This window comes from Anabas testudineus, chromosome 12 (genome assembly GCF_900324465.2).
Source record: "Anabas testudineus chromosome 12, fAnaTes1.2, whole genome shotgun sequence".
NCBI lineage: Eukaryota > Metazoa > Chordata > Actinopteri > Anabantiformes > Anabantidae > Anabas > Anabas testudineus.
This window is the reverse complement of record NC_046621.1, coordinates 7412974-7431097: the sequence shown is the minus strand read 5'-3', so window position 1 is coordinate 7431097 and position 18124 is coordinate 7412974. Positions and strand designations below refer to the sequence as shown.

The window sequence follows — 18124 nt, the reverse complement described above, 5'->3', positions numbered from 1 at the left end:
TACATAATTTGAGTCTAACAATTGGAAAACAAGGCAAAGGAGTGAGTTCAGCATCAATATGATGATTGCCTCTGAGGATTTCCATGTTACCGGATGCTAGTGGCGTACACAAATTTTATGGCTTGTCACAGCTTGTTACTTACCACAAGTTTTTCAATCTTCAGTTGCAGCAGATGCAACTCAGTCTTGCACAATGTACTTAAGAGCAAAAGGAATTTAGGTCAGAAAATAAAGTAAAATTAAAGTTAAGTTTATGATCCATGATGATCCTCCCGTCTCTTTAATGTTGAATTTATAGCAAATACATGAAATGCACTCACAGTGCAAAGGTTTTAAACTGTAACCAAGATCGAAATAAATTGAAATAAATGTCTTGCAGTTTCATAAATTAGCCTAAATTGCACCGACAGCTACAGGCGATTAATAGTGTAGTCAAATTGATAAATACAAAAAAAGATGACACCAGCTGATACAGTGAGAAAAATAGAAGCACAGTTTATTAATAGATGCAAATAAGTGAGGCACACACAAAATAATGCAAATCAATAATGTATTAGTTGTGAGCTCAGACTATATTTTTTTCCTCTTTCCCCCTTTTTCTCTCTCTCATGGACTAAAAACCTGCATGCAGGCTGTTTAAAATTCTTGCCACTCGGGACTTTATAAGGAAATTTGTCATTGGCAAAAAAAGGCCATACCGTGGAGCTTTCTCTGCAGCCTACATGGGACATAGGGAAAAAAACAGACCCAACTGCTGCTGTGCCAAAACCACAAATAGCTTGATAATCCACATATGAAAATAAACAAGAATTCCAGTGACCACTACAGGATATCAAAGCATATAAATATTTTATGTTGCTGCTTATTCATGGCTTTTTAAGACCTGCTTGGGCTCATTTTTTTTTTCTAATATCATCTACAAATAACTGTACAACGTTGTCTCTAGAACATCCTGTGAAAGGCCAGTTTCACAACAGATGAATGTTTAATATTATCTACATTTGGCTTGAGTCACTGTAATGTACAAAAAAAACAAAAACAAAGAGGCACTGTGACAAATGTCAAACCATTTAAATATATACCAAGTAAGATAAGCATAAAGAAAACTGGACAATATATATTCGATGGAAACAACAGAGAGTTGTGTAACTTGTTTTGGGAAGTATTCATACTTATTCACCTTCTGCACATTTGTCAAGGGGGGCACCAGTCAAGTTCTAGACACATTTCTAAATCATGTTATCTTGTCTTGTGTATGGAGTATTTTCCATTTCAAAATAATTTTTAAATTGCTTAAAATGTGCCAAAAACATGAAGCGGTATGATTACTTGCCAAAGCAGCTTTATACTCTATTTACTGTGAAGTTTTGTCTGACAAAGCTTGAGATGACTCTGAAGAGAGGCTGCCTTGATCATTGCAGCCACTTAACCAGTATCCACGGAGGAACAGGCGGAGTGTTTGCACAGAGTTGAGTACATGAATAAACATGTGGTGAAAAAGGTGCAACAGTGTAAGTCTGCTATTCGCTTCGATTTTTTTTTGAAGATCTCAGAGAAATGAAAAGTTAGCTGCACGTTTAGATATGACATTGTCATTAACACAACATTAGCCTGTTCTTGGTGGTAAAACGTCTTAGTTGATATTAAATAAATGCACATATTTGAGTGTCCACTTTGGTAAGTATATTATTATTGTGAATACTGTTCATGTTTTTTTTTTTCCTTTTCTTTTTTTAAACCAACATGTTAAATGTTTCAGTGATTTTTGTCTTCACAGGTTATTTCTTTGTTAAATAGACGCTCTGTAGCACAATGCTATTGGTTCAGGGTGGATGGCTAAGGTGGATCCAAACCCTTATATGGGATGCATACTCCCAAACATGTGGGCGGGTTCACAGTATCTCCAAATAATCACACTGTCTGGAACCATCCATAGTGTCCTAAATACCAACTTTTTTTTCCACAACCTTTGACAAATTCACATATAAATTGAGCTTCACACTAAAGTGGACCGTTACTTTAGCGAATAGAGCAGTTCAGCAGTGTGGCAGAGAGACAGAGGATGAGCTGAGGAAAAGTACTGACAGCACAACCAGTCCTCCAGCTCTGCATTCCTCTCCGGCTCCAGTGAACGCTCGGCAAACTTCATCATTAACAGGGCCCGTTTCACGTCCAGCCAGTTGAGGAGGCCCTCATGTCGGGATCCATCAACAAAGCCTCCCCCTTGTCCATGTCTCTCCAGCTGCTGCTCCATCAGGTCTTTCCTGGGGCCCCAGAGCAAGCTCTGCAGTATGCGCTTGGCCTCCTGGATATGGATGCGTTTGATGGGGTCGGGTTGGAGCAGGAGTTGGGCCAGTCTCTGGAGTCCAGCTGAGTAAAGGGAGGCAGAGGGGATGGGTGGCAAGTCTTCACAGCGGTAGTCTTGTTCCTTCAGCACTGGATTCACCTCGAATGGGTTGGGTTGGTGGAGGAGCTCGTAGATCAAAATACCTGTCTGGAACTCATCGAACTTGCGATACTGGGCCGCTGAGACGATTTCAGGTGCCAACCTGGCGTGGTCACGTTTGATGCGGGGGTCCACACTGGTCGAGGCAGCATCCTCAGAACAGCGACGCTTGGCCTTAGCAAAGTTGCTGATGAGGAGCCGCGGAAGATGCCGCTGAATGTCTCCACCACTTGAACTATTGGTGGAGCTGTTGTCGTTGTTCTGTTGGGAGAACTGGGTGGGCCTGCGGTGATAGGGCACCAACAACAGGTTTTCTAGGCAAACGTCGCGGTGAGTGACTCCATGCTCCTTCAAGTGCTCTAGGCCACTGCAAAGCTGCAGGAGGAGGAAGCAAATGCGCCGCTCGTAGACCTCTGGTTGAGTTTTATGGAATGACTCCCACTCTCGAACAAAGTCAGATGCCGTTTGCTGAGGGATCTCAGGGGTGATGACCACCACTCGCTCTTGATCGACCTGTTGTCCAGGTGCAGGCATGGAAGGCTGAGGCAGTGACGAAGCGGGGGTGTGGTTGGAAGACAGACAGACTTCATCAGAAGTCGGGAGCATACTTTGAGGGACACAAGCCAAAAAGTGACCAGAGTCCTGCTGGAGGTTGAAGTGGGGAGGCATGCTCTGCTGCACTGACAGGCCGTAGAGGTGGCCCTGTTTGGCCTCTATGGATGAACTCTTGCAGATCTGAAGAGTTAAAAATGCATAGTGCACAGGGAGGAGGGGAAGAAGGAGAAGAAAGGGGGAGAGAGAAAAATTCCACACAGAGAGATGGGAAGGGAGGGGAGCCAAGAAACCAGACACAGGAATTCTTATTAGTGAGTTTCAAGGTGAACACCAATTCAATTCCTGCTCTCATTCAAGATAAATCAGCCCTAATTCTCAACAGAAACATTAAATAAAGGTGTTTTTTGTTCTCTTTGTGTGCTGTTAGATTTATAAAAACAACCTCTTCCTTGTGAAAAACTAGTTGCCATATATTTACACATACGTATAATAGATAAACATAAACTCTAACTTCAAAATATTAGTATTCGAGTTGGGTGATGCTACTATATGGCTATATGGTGTGTATTAGCCAATATAAAGGTGTGTATGTGTTGGCCCTGACAACAGCAGTGTGTATGACTATGAGTCCTGCCTGGAATCCAAAGATTAATTGGGTCTGGAGATATAAAGCGAGACTGTGGGCGCCCAGGCTGTGGCACAACACATACTGTACAAACGGCTGCTGCTTTGCACAGAACTAATGACTTTGGAGCAAAGGTCAATGAGACTGAATCCACACCCTTCTTTTCTTCCTTGTTGTTTACACTACATGCCCTGAAGACTTGTTTGTGCTGTACTGGGACTATCCCATCTGTAGCCTAAGAACAAACAGACCAGTTTTAATCTCTTAATTCCATCCTCAAACTGTCAAACTTTACAACACCCGCTGTGCAAACCATTCCTAAAACAACTGTAAAGACGATCTTCAGTGAGTTGCAAGTTGCTCTTTTGACAAAAGCCTCTGAATAATACAATCTGTACCACCAGACCTGAACTTTGTGCTGATATCTTGTGGATTATGAGTTTTAAGTGTTGTGGAAGTTAAAATGGTTATATCAACACATCAAATTTGCCATATAAAATAAAATACCTAACAAAATAGTTAGAAACTGGGCTCAGTTTACCTTTACAGCATAGGAGTTGCTGGGGTCGGAGGCGCAGGCAGCAGAATAGTACACAGCATCTCCTGTGTTGCAGCTTGGCTTGTTTGATGTGAGCCTGAACAAAGACCAGTTGCTCTCATCAAACCTGAGTGGGTTCCTTTGGGAGCGGGTGAAGTGATCCTCACATTTTAGAGCCAAGCGTCGCAAAGACTCCGCATACAGACCTCCCAGTTTGGAGTATACTCCCTCTCTGCTGTCTATGTTACTCAGAAGGGTCTGGAGCTGCAGGCTGGAGCCCAAATTTGGTGCCTGACCTGGTTCTGAGGCCAACAAGGGCACACTGAGCTGAGGAGAAGAGGAGCAGGTCACGCTGCTTCGGCAGTGGACGCCGAGACGCCCGTGAGTCTTCAGTGGCTCATCCAGTGTCCGAGACCTCGTGGGTCGGCCTGGTGGGGCATGACAGTGCTCCAGAGACTCGTTTGAGGAGAAAATGGGCCGTGGGTCGACAGGACTGGACGGTAAACTGGACCGGGAGCTAGTGTCAGCAGATTGACACACGTTGTTCTCAGAGCCAGTGAATGGGAGCCGTGGGTAGGCCCGGACAAAGGGTCTTGAGTTTGCACTATCAGGAGCTGACACAGTGCGGTTCACCAGCTTTTTCTCCGGGAGTGGAGGTGGCTGGTTACTTAATCGCTTAAACGAAGATTGGTGAGGAGACCCCGGAGCGGAGGGCACTGGACTTCTGGGAAACGGAGAGGAACAAGACATCCGTGTAGCATCCCGGGAACCTAAGAAAGAAAACATTAGATTACCAGGTGTCAGTGTGTTGATGAAGATGGAAGCAAGTGTGACGCACTGCTCCTGAAAGAACCTGCCTCTGAAATGAGGATTCTGACTAGGAACCAAAGAAAAGACACAATAACTAGCAACAGCTTGAAAAAAGAAACACAGATACAAAGAGACCAATGACTGCTGGAGAATTTTCTTTCCACTCCCTTTGTGGATTTACACAATATATCCTTTGTCTTTCAGTGTCCTTGCAAGTTAATTTCCTGCAGTACACACAGACATACATATTCCTGGGTGACAGCTGTGAATTTGATTTATTTACTGCACCCCTCCTGTTACTGCCTGCTGCTTAGACAGCATAAAAAAGCCTCCTTTCCTCAGAAGAGCTGGAAATTTCCACAATCCAGGGTTCAAGTCAGTCCTCAAAACATCGTACGTACAATTATGATCCATTCGTCAATTAAAGACTAGAGGTTTGAACTTGACAAGGAGACAGATACTGAGATAATTGTGTGGTGCAGTCGTCGATAAATGCTTTCACATGGGGGGTGAGAGGGTGGGGGGTTGACTGTAAAAGAAAAAAGTATACTGTAGGATGTAGCCAAGCCCTTTTTCCCCTTGTTATCAGACTTCATAATTATCTCTTCAAACTACACTACCCAGGAAGTTGCAGCAATTACAAGCGCAAGAGCATCATCGAGGTTTGAAGCTCATATGTGAAGGACATTTTTTAAAACAAGGACAGATGCCACGTCTCTGGTTTTATGATTGCAGAACTGTTGCTTGTGAACATAAACTGCAAAAAACTGTCTACGAGCACTTGACAGCAGAGGATAAGAAGTAAGTTGACAAACTGCTGCTATAAAAGGATTCACTACTTCCTATACAGTCACATGTTGCTGCCAGTGGACCTATAGATACACTGTGAACTACTCCTGTGTGCTTGGTTATGATTGAGTAAATGTACTTGTATAAATACAAACAGCCTGGTCAAAGTATGAATGGAAACGGTGCTTACCAGTGTCAGCAGTCAGGCTCTCAGTGGACGCAGTGGGCAGGCCCCATAGAGATGAAGTCGGGCTCTCTCCTGAACCTTGCTGGCTGCAGCGGTCCAGTTCCATGTTGCTGCCAGTCATCTTACTGCACACTCTGTAAATGGAGAACAGAGGAACTGAAAATGACGGAATATACAAGACATAAGAAAACAAGTATTCACGCCACATGCAGTGTGTTCCTTGTGTGCATTGCCGTCTGCTTGTGCATGTCTCACCCTTTCCCAAACATCAGCCCGGCAAGTGCAATGCCCCGAGGTGGTTAGTCTGTCAGTGTGTTGCAGCGGAATAATAGATTTTTTTTGTGTCTGTTTATAAATGTGGAACCACGCCACTTCCCCCTTGATTCTTTCTTCTTCTGCACTGAGCATTGCTAAGAAGTCCATGTGATAGAGCACGATTCATTTTAAATGATGAACAAATACTGTCAGAGTTTCACTTCCTTGTTAGAGAAGCACACTTCTTGATTCAGTTTAACATTTATAACTGCAACAAACAAAAAAAAAGCAACAACAAAAACATGTTGTTCTCACATTGGCTCTCACAACAGTACATTTATTACTACACCACATGTAAAAAATTAAGCTGGTGTTGAAGGGTACAAGTTTAAAAATCCGGCCGTGTAAAAGAAAAGAGGACCTGAAGCCTGATCCCCATCTCTGCTTGCGGCTACGTTAGCCACTATCAGCATAAGACAGACCTCCAAGAGAACTGTCAATGGTCAGGTTGCATTGTGGGTTATGTAGGCACCAAAATAATAATGCTCACTTATGCTCACTACTGTAGACACAAGCTTTGTATTCTTGTTTTCAAGCATTCTTGCCTGCTTACCATGATGGCCACTTCTAATGACCACTGTGCATGGGTAGATCTAATCAAGGTGACCAATTAAGGTGAGTGACAGCAATTCACTTGTCTCATTATAGCCACTAATGGCTCATGGAAGCAGAGTCTCTTATAATCCCTTCATCTCACTTTCCCTTTCTTCCATGACAAAATGACTCCTCCATTTATCTGCTGGCCCCTCACTTCAATTCTACTATAAATCAGCAGAACAAACAGATGGAGAGGGGAAAAGGAGAGGGGGGAGACAAAGGGTTAGGTATTCTCTCAGGGCAGTTAGCTAAAGGATCTAGTATCATTCTACAGACAAAAGAGCCATGATGAAAGGTAGTGGAAATGCTGAGGCAGAGAAGATATGGTAATGGGTGAAGGGATTATGGGTCTATGTGCATGTATGCGTCCGTGCATGCACAACTCCAGACCTAGATTTGTACCCAAAACATGAGATTTTCCTCAGTGGAAGAATGTCATTGCTTGTGACCTGTGGGAGGATGTGTATGGCTGAACGAGCATTCTTTGTAAGGGCACGTAAAAGACCTTGACTGTGCTTAGGACTGCATGTCAGATTACACAAGTGTTTAGGGACAGCAACAGTTATTTTTTGGTAATTTACTGATTAGTGCCTTGGTCCTAAACAGGAAATAGTCAAAGACTGGCTTCTTCAGTTTCCCATAGTCTAAGGTAACATCTTTAAAAGCCATGTTATGTTAGACACGTCAAATTTTCCCCTCTTAATCAAGTAATTAATTAGTAATTAGTAATAATTAGTGACAGACTAATGTTATCAGAAATATTAGTATTTGATAGTAAATGCATGATATCATGACACTTTGCAGCTGATCAGGATATGATCACTGTGCTCAGAATGCCGACTTTCTGCCTAAACATCTATTAATAAACATCTTGATTGCGCATTTCCTCAGACTTGATTAAATCTTTTTTTTTTTCCGCTAAAACAATGTCTGTGTGAGACACCGTGATTACGAGAGTAAACCTGTCAGATGAGGTTTGCATTCTGCAATCAGCTGCACGACGACACAAACCCAGATTTACAATGTAAACAATCATGCTACACACTCACTGTTGACGTATGTGTGTGTGTGTATGTCTGTGTTTGTTATTAATAAAGTCATGTGAGAGGAGCTGGGGTCTGGAGTCTAAAAAAAAAAAAAAAAAAGGATCAGATTGGCATTAGAGCTAACTAGCTACAAATAGCAGGGTGACAGTGTTGTTGTGGATCCAATTCACACAACTGATTTCACTTTCTGACTCTTATTCTGGGCCTCCTCTGTCAAAAATATATATAATGATGATGAGGTCCATTTCGTTACATATATTTAGTGTACCTAGAGCACTGAAGACTGAATCTAAGCGGGTCATATAGAATAATTTGTGGTGAAATCAAATAATGCAACACAGTTTTGTCAAATCCACTTATAAATAAGGATTTTATAAAAATATACAGAGTAGAAAAGCAACATTGCTCAGATTTGGCCCAATCCTTCATATACTATGATGGCATCATGATGGGCACCTGTACAGTGTAATACAAGCCTGTACAAAAGCTTTAAGAAGCTTACAGTGTCATGTGATTACATTCTATCATGCATGCAAGGTTTGCATATTACAATATTTTCTTTCTTGAGATTGCAGGATAGTTATCATGGCCATATAGTCATATAAACTGAAGATCCATTAATATTTAACACCAGTCCTTCTTATCTTTTGCCTCAGTCTTGCCCTTTCATCTTCTTCTCTCTCAGCTATCACCTTTCCTTATTCATTGCACTTAACTTTCACTTATTTGCAACATATCACATTCAGCAAATTTAATTTTGCTGCTTCTCTCCCGAGCACATTTTGTCCACAATCGATTTCACTCTTCATCGTCTTCATCTTAATACTGTTGTAACCTTATCCACTCTGGATTCCACTGAAAGGATAAGATCATCTAGGTGGGACTGTATTAGAAGAGATTAGCAGAGCAAAAAGCCAAAGAGGGGAAATTAGGAATGAGCGAAAAAGTTGATGATGCACCATCTGTCACTGCTCCAATTAAAGCACTTCTCAAATGAAAATAAGCCTTTGCTTACCTACGAAGCTATATCCTCTACAAGTCTAATGATAGATGTTGCACACACACACATACACAGACACATGCACACAACAGAAAGTAGCCATCAGATGCCTACCTCATGCTGGAGGGGCAGAGGTCCTTGTCAGGCAAGCAGGTACAAAATGCTCCTGAATCACAGTGGTGTCTCTCTAAAACCTTGCTATGTGGTAACACAACCCTGGTGCCACACAAGTCTCTTGTGTATTTAAAGTCTCTCTCAGCAGGACAACAACACCTATTAGATGCACAAAATTAAAACACCCATATCTCATTTATAGCTTTTGCTCAGTAGTACTTCTGTCAGGCGGCAACAAGATGCTATCTGTGCTGCTGCAAAGAGAGCCACCCAGGATCTGGGTGCCTCTGTGGAGGGAGGGGCAGCACGTCTCAGAATGATAGTTTAGAGAACATATTCAAACCAAAGTCAAACTCTGTGGACTTGAATCCACATGGCTGATCTATAAATTCTTTCTCTCGGCTGGTTGCAAACGACAGCCAGGCTGGGACAGTTTGAGAGTTGCCAGGGGCAACAATCTGTTCAATAAAGCCCATCCCTTTGGCAACCTTCACTGACCAGTTGACACACCCCCTTAAAGAGTACTTACACACATACACTCATGCATGACACAGACAGACAGACAGACAGACACACACACACACACACACACACCCCACCATATGATATGTAGGTTGACCTGTTACACGGAATAAAAGAGGGAAACGTCTGATCGAAGCCTCTGGGAGACAGATTTTTTAAACCATGTGGGGCTTTTAAATGATTCAGCACATCAACGTTCTGCTTCACGGGGTGCATCTGCACATGCTCTTATGTGGTGAATGTTTTCCAGTCATTCCACTCTTTTCTGCGAATACCACATTTCAACATGAAACTTTGATTGCTTTGCAGACAATATTTAGATTCTATTTGTTCCCCTGCCACACTTTGCCGTTGACCTTCTAGTACATGCCGGGTGCCATGGGACGCTTGTTGATTAAACACTAAACCCACTGATAAACTTGGAACACCAGAAACCCACAACTGTCGCTGGTTGGCTCGAGGCGTGTTCCCACATGTGTCTCAACAAGGTGTATTTTTATCAGAGCAGAATGTCGGCAATGTCATAACAGGAGAGATGGGTCCTTACTAGAATTACTCAAACATAAAGGGCCCTGAAATATGATCAGCAATCTGTGGTTTTGACAGAAAAACAGCCCGACTCCGCTTCTGCTTAATCTAGCAGCTTGAAATGGAAGAACATCTGTTTGTTTTGAGGACATCATCACTGTGTGTTGCGCCTCATCCCAGACTAAACAAACTTCATTTTATTTGATGCTCTAATAACTGCAACACAAGGCCTCTTCCCCGTTTCTGCTTTGGGTAGCTGACTCAGACAGCGGCGTGTATTCTTAGCCTTATGCAGACTCAGGTTAAAGCATGTGCAAATGTTACTGCTAATATGTAACTAGAAGCCTTGTGCTGAGCAGGCTGCACCGATAACGTGAGTGTTGATTAAAAGGTGATATTGTTTTTTTGCTGCATTTTCTGTGATGGAATTACTTAATAACCCTTAAAAAACAGATGAATTCCAGCAGCAACATACTGTATGAGCATCAAGAATTTTAGCACAATTGTGCTGACGCAGCAAATGTAATGACTGTTTTGCCCAGGATTCAAATGAATGCTCCTAATGACAGTTCGGTCTCTGCATGACAATATCAATGGAACTATTTTTTTTTTTTTTACAGTGTCTGTTGAGCTCTAGCCAAAACAAATTTACAGCAATGTGACACAGCAGGGCACAACTTAACAGACCCAGTGTTAATTAGAATTGAAAAAGTCACATTACTGGCATGAATAGAACAAGGCATGCATTGAGCAATAAGCCAGAACCGTTTGAATGATCACAAGTCCAGAATGGAGGCGAATAAAAGCCTAAACAATGATGCTATGGAAAGAGAAGGCAAAGTAAGATTCCCACAGACAGACGACTACAGTAAGATGTATGGATGATACACTACAGCTTATCTTCCACTAGAAACACTATATTACAGTATAGCCACATACACACATCAGAGTAAAACATGTTCAAAATTTTACACTAAGCACATGACAGTGTCATTACAGGCTGGAAATTTGAGGCATGTCAATATAATGGGTAGTTCGAGTTTATATATACATAGCATTCAGACTTTTACCTAGCAGCTTTATCATACATAGTATTTAAGACCAACAGTTCCTCAGAATTGTGTTTCACTCTTATTTATGAAGATGTTGAATATTGACACTGTCATCAATAATCATGTGAGTCAATTAAGAATTCATGTGAACTCTCAATTCGAATTGCCTTTCACTGTATCATATTGTAAAACTGTCAACATAAAGGCTCAACACATTGAGCTCTGCTAACTTCTATCTGCCATTTTGTTATTTCTCTAGACATTTCACTGACAACATGATGATCGGAAATAGAAAAAAATTATATTCATACAAATCACCCAGACACAAAACTAGATTTCTATTCTTCGACACGTGATCATTTACTATATGAGTCCCACACAAGTTCCTCGTTGTTCTTACCTGTGCAGTTTCTTGGGCGGAGGAGGTGGTGGATTGGGCTCATTGCTAGCACATCCCTTCCCTGCTGCTGGCAGCTCTGATGAGCCACCATGCATCGGTTGCTTGGCCGGCATGCTCCCGTTATGCTTGCCCTCCTCCACTGCACTGATGCCCTCCGTCTCCCCCTGACAGGCACCATTGTTGGGGACAGGCGAGGGGGCCGTGCCTGGCTCTGTCTTTGGAGGGGGGCTGCTGTGGGCCTTCCAGTCTCTGGCTTCCTTCCAGACAGCGGCACCATTGACCAGGCCTGTCACCCGAGAGGTTGTCCCCGGGTTGGTGGCCAGTTTTTTCTTCTCCCCCTCTTTCCGCTCTCTCTCCTCTTCCTCTTCTTCTTCCTCAATGCGGCAGTTCCAGCCAGAACTATGGGGGTGGGGCTTTTGCCAGCGTTCAGGTGCGACGCTGTGGTTCTCTGTATGGACCTTAAAGTGGCCCTCTCTAGCAGAGATGAGGAAAAGCATAGGGAGTTCAGGGAGAGGGACAGGAGATGACATGGACGGTGACAGCCTGGAAATGCCCAGTTTTGGAAGTTCAGGAAGAGGGACTGGAGAGGACATGGATGGTGAGAGACTAGACATGCCCAGTTTGGGGGAGCGGGAACTCCTCTTTGGGGGAATGGGGGGACTAGATTGAGGCTTGTAGTGAAGAGATGGACTGAGGCTGGCTTCTGTGGTCAGAGAAGGTGAGCTATGGCTGGGACTTGGCCAGTGGAAGGCTGGGCTACTGGGGTCTTTATGTGCTTTGGGGCTGAAATGGCACTCGGTGCTAACAGCTGAATCTGGGCTGCTAAGGTAGAAAGTCCTGTTATTCTCTTCTGTGTGAGCAGCCATCACAGTGATGGTGGCCCGCTGACTCTCTCCTAACAGCTCAAGCTCAGAGCTTGATGAGGTCTTGCTTTGATTTGGAGACTCAGGAAGAGACTGCACTCCACTTCCATGTGGCCTGCGCTTTTTCTTGGTGCTTTCTGCATAAATGGGTTCAGAGTCTGGCTGTTCATTGGGAGAGTTAGGAGCAGACTGTGGGCTTCCCAGAGCTGGTGGACTCTGAGGGTTCTCTGACTTGGAAGCAAGTGAATCTGAACTATTATAACAAGAGGAATTCAACACGCTTGTCTGTTTAGACTGGATGGTAACAGAGTCGAGGGACGGTACGGGGCTGCAGGTAGTGGCATCCACACCTGAGGCTGTGGTAGGGGAAGTACTAGAAGTGCTAGATGTCTTGGTGGTAACAGTAGCAGTACTCACAGTGCTAATACCACTGCTATGAGTTGTGGCAGGACTGGATGGGACAATATCCACTGACAAGGGTATTTCCACAGATGCCTGATGGGAGTCCTGAAGATTTGTTCTGGTAGTCACACTACTTCCATTATAAGTGCTCTTGGTCCTAATAGCAGCTGTAGTATTCTGTTGTCTACAGGTCTCTCCATGTGGGTTCTTCTTTAAACTCTGAGAACCCCTACCCTCCTCCTGCGTGACAAAGATATTACTAATAATCATGGAGTCTTTAGGCAGGATATTGGGTGACTTGGGAGACAAAGAAAAGCAGTTGTTGTAGTCAATCTTGGTTTCAGGACTCTGAAGAACCGCCTCTCTGTGGGATTTGTTGCAGCCATTGTTATCAATATAGAAAGACGACAGGTCCAAGAGCTTCTTCAGGCCCAAACACTCAACTGGGCTCTTTGTGTTCTCCTGTTGCACATAAACATGAGAATACATTAATATACAGCATACAGCAACATACAGATATTGACACAGAAATTAACTCTAAAGTTAGAAACAGAGAAGCGTCCTTTCAGAAATGCACCTGCTCTATGTTCATGTTGACATCAGTCGACTCGGTGGTGTCAAGGCTCATCATAGTGGGTTTGACAGCGATGGTTGGCTTGCTGTAGGGTGACGGTGCCGTTACTCCAGTTTCTTCATCTCCTCCAACGCTGCTTTTCAAACAAGCAAGCGCGCTGCCATCCAGGCTGCCGACAGTCTTGTGCGCACTGAGCGGATTGAAGCAGTTCTTACAAGAGCCGGGTTTCCACACGTGTTCTGCAAAGTCACTGCACGCTGACATCTTTGGTTTGCTCAATCAGATTTTTCAGAAGTGGTTGTGGCGGGATCTTGCAGGTACAGGATGAACTCTCATGGCTGACGCAATGAAGGGCGATCACAAGGCAATACATAAGAGAAGAAATAAGAGAAAAAGAAGAATGAAGTTCATTGTTAAAGATAAATTAAGGTCCATATAATCACTATTTTCCTGTTATCATTATGGTACAAAACAGATAATAATAATAATAATCCCTTGCTTTTGTGACCTTTAGAAATTCCATAAGAACTGTGACTAAGCTAATGATACTCTACATCTAGGTGCTGATCCAGTATCCTTAACCAAATGTACCTAAGTGGACTGGGTATTGGCCTAACACAACAGCAACACAACAATCCACATACGGTACTATTATTATAGTTGTGGCAGTCTGCTGACTTACACCTTACACCACATGGTACATTCCTACTTTTTAAATATCAGATGTATGACTTTCTGAATCAAGATGCAAAAACTCAGAACAGGTTCAAACAACTATATAAAGTGGTAAACGCAGATATGGGGGCGTGCAGCCTGACAAGTGTCTCTAAGCTCAATGAAGACCTCTGTTAGGATGTAAGTGTCATCCACAGTTGAAACTTAAGAAGACCCGATTTGTGCTGTGCTACTTGTTCCCATGGCCTCCTAAATTAGAGGGTATGTGGTTTCTGTTCAACCAAAGGGCCTGTCGGTGTGAGCCTAGCAACATAAAAGCCCTCCAGAGTCCTCAGGAGCCCCCAACATGCTAGAAGAAGATGGAGGCGCTTCAAGCATCCCGGAGGTCGGAATGTCAGGAATGTCTAAGGGCGCAAGTCTCACCAGGGTGAATCTCACAACCTCCCTTCCCCCTTCCTCACACACACAAACAAAACTCCCACTCCACATGTGTATGCTCAAACACACACACACACACACACCACCTAACACCATGTGTCCTGTTTAACTGTGCTGACAGTGAGAAGATCAACACCATTTCAGAGCGATCATTTGTCTGCCTGCATCTGGGTGTCCCTCTTTATGTCCTTTACACAGCTTTAATTGCCTCTCAGCAAGGTGCTGCAACGACACACAGCAACATTAGCCCACCATGTAGACTCATCACCCAGAATAAAACAGGATGATAAATGACTCCATCAAATTAATAAAAATGGGTCTTATAGGTAGATGCACCCAGCTATCCTTAATATCACCTTTTTGCGCAGCGACTCTTGGCTCTGAAGCTTACATTTGTTTACCGTCTAAGAAATACCAGAACAAAACGACTGATTGGAACTTGTTGAGGACTCCTGGTAGTTTGTGGCTCCAGCGTAACAACCATGCCACCCACTAATCCTATAGGAATGAAGTGTTATCCTGTTGTTAAAGATAATGCATGTTTACATTTTTCATTGTTCTGTCTGACTCAGTTTGGGCAGGAAAGCACCCACTGGCTCACTGTTTGTTTAACTGTTCCTGTGAAAACAGAGGAAACCGAGCCTTGCCTAACATCTTATGGCATTATACATGAGTCATATGAGGGAATGAGCGATCAGAGACACACAGATCATTAGCCTGCTCGGCCTACTGCTTAACAGACTGTCAGTCATGAACATGTCATGGGGGTTTTATGAGATAATCAGAGAATAACAAAGCCTAGACAGGGAGCATGGTTATGATATGTTTACTGAACCAACAGGGACCGTTGGCCTCTGTGGGGGAATCACTGACAGCACAGGAGGAAGCATAAAAGAAATTCATCTGAAATATGAACGTGAAACAGTAACGCATCTCAAACTGCACTTCGGTTTAAGGTTATTCTAGCTGTTGTTGACATGGACCCTGCTTGTTTGAACAGACATAGACCCCACAGTCTACATTCCCCACATCTTCTCAAGCTCAAGGTCCAATATTTCTCACTTCCTCTGGTAAAAACACACACACACACACACACACACACACACACACACACACACACACACACACACACACACACACACACACACGCTGAGCAGAACTCCCAGAGGTTCAGCCTTAAGATAAATTCAAGGCCTGCCTTCAACATAAAAACACAGACTACATTTTTTTTTTTTGCTTGAGCATGTGCCAGGGCTTAGAAAAACACAATGAAAAATGATTTGGGAGTGTGTGTTGGTCTGATGTGGAATTTCCATTTTTGTGGCACCTGATTAAGACTTTATAAACCTTGTGGTCACAAACCTCGTGTCCATATGACCTCTGTACATACTGTCACACACACTGATCATCATCATAAACAGTCGCCCCTGCCACTAGGTGTCTCAGAAACACACATTTTGCTGAGTATTTTACATCCACTATCCTAATCTAAGGGGAACATCAGGCTTGTAGTATGTTTGGAATTTGCAGAGCTGCACACCTAAAAACACGGACCTTGCTTTGAGTAATGTAAAGAGATCAAGGATGGATGGCTGCAGTTGAAATTGTTCAAATGGTCACAGGGTTTATCAGAAGCTGCAGCAGCAGCAGCAGCAGCAGCAGAGGAGCGAACCCCTCAAATAAACCAACGCACATGCGCGCACACACAGCAGCGATCAGCACAGGTCACCTGATGGTTACTACTCTAAGGTTACTCTAAGATCATTCACTGCATTATCTGACTGGCCGTGACTGAACCGCGGCGTCACGCCGGAGACAGGTCCCCCTGAGCGCGGAGTCGCGCACTCCAACACGAATCCTTGCGCGACCAGCATTTGTCACGCCTGCCTCTCCCTCTCTCTCGCAGCCCATTCATTCACTCAGCAGAGCACAAACCCCGTTCCCTTCGATCCTGTGGAGGGATTTCCGCCACAAGAACTTCTGACAAATGCCTCCAAACTTCAGCTTCAGCCCAGCTGTTTGAATGTGCTGCCAGCACCTGTTTTAACGCACAACAACTGCAGTGAAACCCTCCTGAGCGTTTGGTTTGAGAGTGTTTTTAAATACATTAGACGGATACAGGTAGGCTGTAGGTGTCCAGCTGACAAACTTGATTCACGCTTGGCTACTGTGGCAGAAAACACGCGTCCTCGCCATCTGACACAACTGGCAAAATGGCTGTTACCTGCAATAACAGAACACTTAAATATAACATGTAATTGCAGCCACTTGGCTCAAGCTTTACCACTAAACCAGTAGATGTGTGTATCTGGATATTAAAACGCAAAGAAAGAAAGAAATGGGAAAAGGAGACGCCAGCTACAGTGTAACCACGCTGAAGTAGCCAAGGTTATGTACTGCTTACCTGCTCGGACTTTGTCTTCCCCGGCGACACAAAAAGTCTCCAAAAAAACGTGCAAAAATAAAGATAGAAAATCAGTCACACAGCTGTATCCAGGCTGCTCCTCTGGGTCCCGCACAAGCCGCTGTCCGTGCGTCTTTGCGTATCCCACATGCGACAGGTTAATGATCCAGGAGACTGAGTGCTGCTGCAGCCGGGCGCACTGCTGTAGCTGCTGCTTCTGCTGCTGCTGTTGCTGTAAGACTGGGCAGAGGTGGAGTGAGGCGGAGCAGGAGTGCTCTGCAGCAGCGTGGGGAAAGCACAAGGAGGTGGGAGGAGCTCCTCACCAACCAGGCAGTCTGGCAAGTGGCCACGGTCCCAGGTTCTTTTGAAGGCTTTTTGTCCCCCAACTCACTGTCATGAGCATGCTTTTCACACAACACAGCTTTTAGCATGCTTATGGATTTTCAGAAAAGCTGATTTAGCAAAACGCAGTATTTAAATGTTGAAGTTTAAAACAACAAGACTGAAAAATGTCACAAAAGGAAAGCAAACCACTGCCTGTGGTCTGCAAGCAATCAGTGTTGTTCAGAAGCGTTTTGATGTGGGGAAGGTTGATGCATCCAAGCTTCCCTGCCACTGGTTTCTTGTGAGTTTGCCCCTTCCCTCCTGCTACCCCCTGGACTGCTCCTGCTTCCGTTCATCATGATTAGGGTGACACTGCTTCTGAGCCGGGCTGGACCCCTGCTGGTTTCCATTACAGGCAGCAAAAGGAGAGGCAAAGCTCAAAGAGTGACAAACACTGCTGTGTTGGATGAAGGCAGTTGTCCGTGGAGATGAACTTTTTAACTGAGCTCAGAATCATCTGTCGGCATATTGACTCATTTAAACGGAGCCATCTGATACAACTTTTATACTCTGCAGCATTTCGCTGTATCGTCCTATATTTTCTCTTCTTTTCTTCCAATTATCTGGTTTTCTTTAGTGTGTCATAAAGACACACACAAAAAAGAAAGAAAGGGCCCCAGAGATGTGGGGAATGGAGGAACAGCACATCCACTCATATGAATCAACTGGACACAGAACCTGTCAGTTTCCTCAACCTTATATGAGGATTTATAGCCAAGCTGAGATAATCAGCATAAGTGGCACAGCAGACACCGGATCCAGGAAAAGTGATTTTTTTTTTTACAACACCACCTGTTGAATTTGGAAAGCTTCACAATCCTCTCAAGAGGATTAAGAGTTTGTTGCAATTCATCTACTTT

At 43.9% G+C, this 18124-nt stretch overlaps 1 protein-coding gene across 1 annotated transcript; it reads right to left on the bottom strand.

The window, feature by feature from the left end:
- Nucleotides 1–470: 470 nt before the first annotated feature.
- LOC113158857 (inactive tyrosine-protein kinase PRAG1) lies at nt 471–17120 on the bottom strand. The gene is made up of 6 exons (XM_026355142.1): nt 16881–17120; nt 13367–13701; nt 11525–13251; nt 5954–6084; nt 4168–4934; nt 471–3181 (listed from the first exon to the last, which is right to left on the bottom strand). The coding sequence occupies exons 2-6, from the start codon at nt 13625–13627 to the stop codon at nt 2015–2017; spliced, it is 4053 nt and encodes a 1350-aa protein (XP_026210927.1). The 5' UTR covers nt 13628–13701; nt 16881–17120; the 3' UTR covers nt 471–2014.
- Nucleotides 17121–18124: the final 1004 nt, after the last annotated feature.

Excerpts from the sequence above, each read along its gene's own strand:
- LOC113158857 (XM_026355142.1), bottom strand. The coding sequence starts at position 13,627 with ATGTCAGCGTGCAGTGACTTTGCAGAACACGTGTGGAAACCCGGCTCT. Across the intron at positions 6,085-11,524 it reads CCGCCCAAGAAACTGCACAG|AGTGTGCAGTAAGATGACTG; the intron begins GTAAGAACAACG and ends CTCCATTTACAG. Across the intron at positions 4,935-5,953 it reads GAGCCTGACTGCTGACACTG|GTTCCCGGGATGCTACACGG; the intron begins GTAAGCACCGTT and ends TTTCTTTCTTAG.